General features: G+C 29.8%; 1 protein-coding gene across 1 annotated transcript; it reads right to left on the minus strand.

Moving 5' to 3' along the window:
* Positions 1-1445: 1445 nt before the first annotated feature.
* LOC103489996 (transcription factor bHLH87-like) lies at positions 1446-3379 on the minus strand. Its single transcript, XM_008449358.3, has 2 exons — positions 3094-3379; positions 1446-1987 (listed from the first exon to the last, which is right to left on the minus strand). Exons 1-2 carry the CDS (start codon positions 3377-3379, stop codon positions 1458-1460), a joined length of 816 nt encoding a protein of 271 aa, XP_008447580.2. The 3' UTR covers positions 1446-1457.
* Between the last annotated feature and the right edge of the window lie 394 nt (positions 3380-3773).

A 3773-nucleotide genomic window follows, 5' to 3' on the forward strand; every position in this document is an offset into this window, starting at 1 on the left:
TAACATGCATTGTAACGTAGACTATAATAACACATACTATAATAGCATACAACCTAAATGCATATTATTATAATTCTTAAACTATTATAAATCACTCATTGTCCCAAATATCTCTTTAGCGTTTTTTTCGATTGTTTCGAAAATGACTATTATTTATAAACAATTTCACTGTAAGTTTTAAGAATATTTTAAACTGCTGTATTTTCTAAGTGAAAATTAATAAATTTACAAAAAAATTCTGAGTGTTTAAATATGCAAGGACTAAAATTAAATATTTTAAAAGACACCGACTAAAATTGGATAAAGTTGAAAGAATGGAAATGAAAATAATACGAAAATAAACCAACACCCTTTCAAATAGGAAAGAGACAATGATTGAACCCCACAGGCAGATGATGAGGGGCAGAGACCATGTGCTTAGCAAATAAAATAGAGAGTTTTTGATGGGCCACACTTGGGTTCTATAAAAGGAGACAGGACCACTCATTGGCTCTCTCAATTCTCTGTTCAATGTTTCTTTCTCAATTTCCTTATGCTTAAAACATTCCAAATTTATACCATTTCAAAAGTACACATCAATATTATTATTAATTATTCTATGAACCAAATAGGAAAAACAAAACTCAATTTATAATTTGTGCTTGAATATTGAAAAATAGTTAAATACTATTCAAACTTCTATATATGAAAAGATATTAAAAATTAAATTCTATTTCTAGAGTTAACTATTACAAAAATTATTTTAAATGATAAAACGGTTAAAAATATTTGTAAATATAACAAAATATTATAGTCGTCTATTGTACTTGCAGTAGTAGACGTTAATTTTTTTTGTTATATTTATAAATATCTATGTTCATTTGTTATATTTCAAAACAATCCTAAATAATTAATATATATATATAGTTTTTGATTTTAGTTTTGTTTTTTTCTTTTGCTATTATATTTCCCTATCATTTAATATTTTCAAGTTTGTCTATTGATCCTAAAATATTATGAATGACATGAACCCAAGTTGCAACTTCGTTCAAATTCCATAGGTATTTAATTTTTTTTTTTTTTTTTTTGCCTCAACTAAAAGAGTAATTGCATATGTTAAAATAGTAGGTTAATTAACACTTATAGGGTTAATAATTAAGTCTATAACAACCTCAAAGGTTAGAAAATATGGAAAAGTCTATCGATAATAGACTCTATTATTGATGATAGTTTCTCTATTAGTAAAGTAGTCTATCAATATAGACTTTGAGAACTTGATCTGACGAATTTTATTATACCTACAGATTCTCTTGCATTTTACCATATTTGTGAATATTGTGAATTTGATTGTTATATTTGCAATTGTGTATTAAATTAACGTGGAAAAGTACAGCATAAAAGGTGTGTAATTATTTTAACACTTGAAAAACTCAATATTTGATTCATAAGATAGTACATAAGGGTTTTAAGGAGAAAAATTAAGGATTTGTGGGAAAAGTAGGGTTGAAAGGGGTGCAAGTTGAGAGACAATCTGTAGAGCCAAATTTGTAGTTTAAGCCTTCTAGTGCTTTGATTTGTGCCCTAAGGAACTTGAGGTAGCTTGCTGCCTCATCAAGCATGGAGGCAATGTCCATTTTGCTCCCACCAGGAACTAACCTCTGCAAAACCCTAATTTTTTCGCTTATTTTCTCTCTTCGTTTTCTTGCCGCTACGGTTTGAGGCTCTTTCGACACTTTGACGTTCCTCCGCCTCTTCTTCTCCACCGTCTCCAATCCCAGGTTTAATGGCTTAAACACCGCTGCATAGTATATCCATTGCTTCATTTGTGACACAAACCTATCTTGATCAACAACCTGCTCAATCTCCTCGATGTACGAAGATGATGAAGAGGGAGATGGTGATGGAGTTGTAGAGTTGGTCGAACTTGGCAGTTTTTCTATTATGGGGTTTTGTTGGCTTAATTTTTGGTTCTCAAAAATATCCAAAAATCCACCTTTTGGTGCAATTCCTACATAACCAAAATCTCTTAATGTTATTGCATGGTAATATAAATGTAACATATTGCATGGTGCAATTTTCAAACCTCCCTTCTTTTATTTTTATAAGTAAATAGAGTAAATCAATTGAATCTCATGTTTCCGAAGTTGATAACATAAATTTTACAAAAGTTGAGTAAGATATTGCATGTGTGTGTCTATATATATAGTTAAAAAGATGGTGAATATTTAAGATAATATATACAAATATTTTAAGTAGAGAAAAAGAATAATTAAGATAATTATAAAATTAAAATAAGAATGTGTCAAACACATACATAATTAGGTAGTTAAAGTAGAATATAATTAAATTCCACACTTGTCAAACTTTTCAAAAATAATCACAAGTTGTTGAACTCATCAAAGAGTATATGTTGGATATATTTTCATAATTCAATGTTTATTGTATGGCATATATGTTTAGTTATTTTAAATAATAATAAAGATATTAAAAAGAGTAGATATATAAATCCAAAATCCTACCACCTTTTAAAGAGTTTTCTTAGGTGTGTTATATTCAAACGGTAGTTGACTTCTCGTACTTTAAGGAGGATAGAATATAACGAGAAGTTTGAGCAGGAATTTTTTCTTACGTTAACACATTTTTTTTAGTTTACCTATTTCGATAATAATTATATTATTTGACGTCAAAACATTTTTATTAAAGAAAAATGAAAAGAAATAACTTCAAAAAAATTATGCATGGAAATAATAAGTGAAGAATTGAAGAATGAGTCTCCAACCACTTAAATCACATATAATTTAATGAAAACCCAAAAGCTCTAACATATGTCTATTAGAGGTGTGAAAAAAGAAAAAATGTTTAGATGCATCCTAGGTGTTCTATAAAAATACAATTCAACTTTTTGAAAAAAGAATTGACAAAATTTTATTAGAGATTTCAAAAAGATATAAGAGGAGCTGGAAAAAGTATACTAAAATTTATCAAGTGTGAGAAGTATACTCTTCTTAATAATCAATGCAACATGTCCCAACCAGAAAAAAAAAAGAAAGAAAAGGAAAAGGAAAGAGAAAAACAATAATATCAAATGTGAACAAAGTTTATACAAATTCAAACCTTGGTCATTTTCAAGCACTTCGAACAAAACTCCACCGGTGTTAACTTCCACCGGACACGACTTTTCACGTTCAAATAAAACATTGGAATCCTTAGCCAATTTCTCTACCCTTATCTCCAGCGTCCGAGTATCGATCTCCGGCAACCCCAATATTCTTGCCACTGTTTGAAGCTCTTGTAATGGTGGACTTGAACATCGACCCGGAACGTCGGAGACGAATAAGCTTTCTTCGGAACCGCTGTCTTCTTCGTTACTCCATGAACTATTCCAAAGCAAATCTTCCATAGGTTGTTGTACGCTATGGAAGCTCTGTGTGAAAGTGTTTTGGAGTTTGAAGAGAAGACAAAAGGGAGAAGGGTTCTTTTTTTGAGCTTTGGTTAGTTTGGTGGGGAGTGGAAGTGTTTATATTTTTGAAGATTTGGAGCAGTGAGATATCCACATAAAAGTATGATGAATATGTCTTTATTTGTCCTTTCTTCAAACAAATATTCAATGTACAATAATACTTCAATGGTTTTTCTTCTTTTCCGGATAAATCAACTTTTTACTTATTTTTGTGTTTTGTCACTCTCCATGAGAGTTATGCAATGCACATAGAATTTAATCTCGTAGGTTTAGGAAAATTATTATCGTGGGTTTAGCTCAATTATAACTATTCTTGACACCAAATGATCAGTCA

This window comes from Cucumis melo, chromosome 4, assembly GCF_025177605.1.
Source record: "Cucumis melo cultivar AY chromosome 4, USDA_Cmelo_AY_1.0, whole genome shotgun sequence".
Taxonomy (NCBI): domain Eukaryota; kingdom Viridiplantae; phylum Streptophyta; class Magnoliopsida; order Cucurbitales; family Cucurbitaceae; genus Cucumis; species Cucumis melo.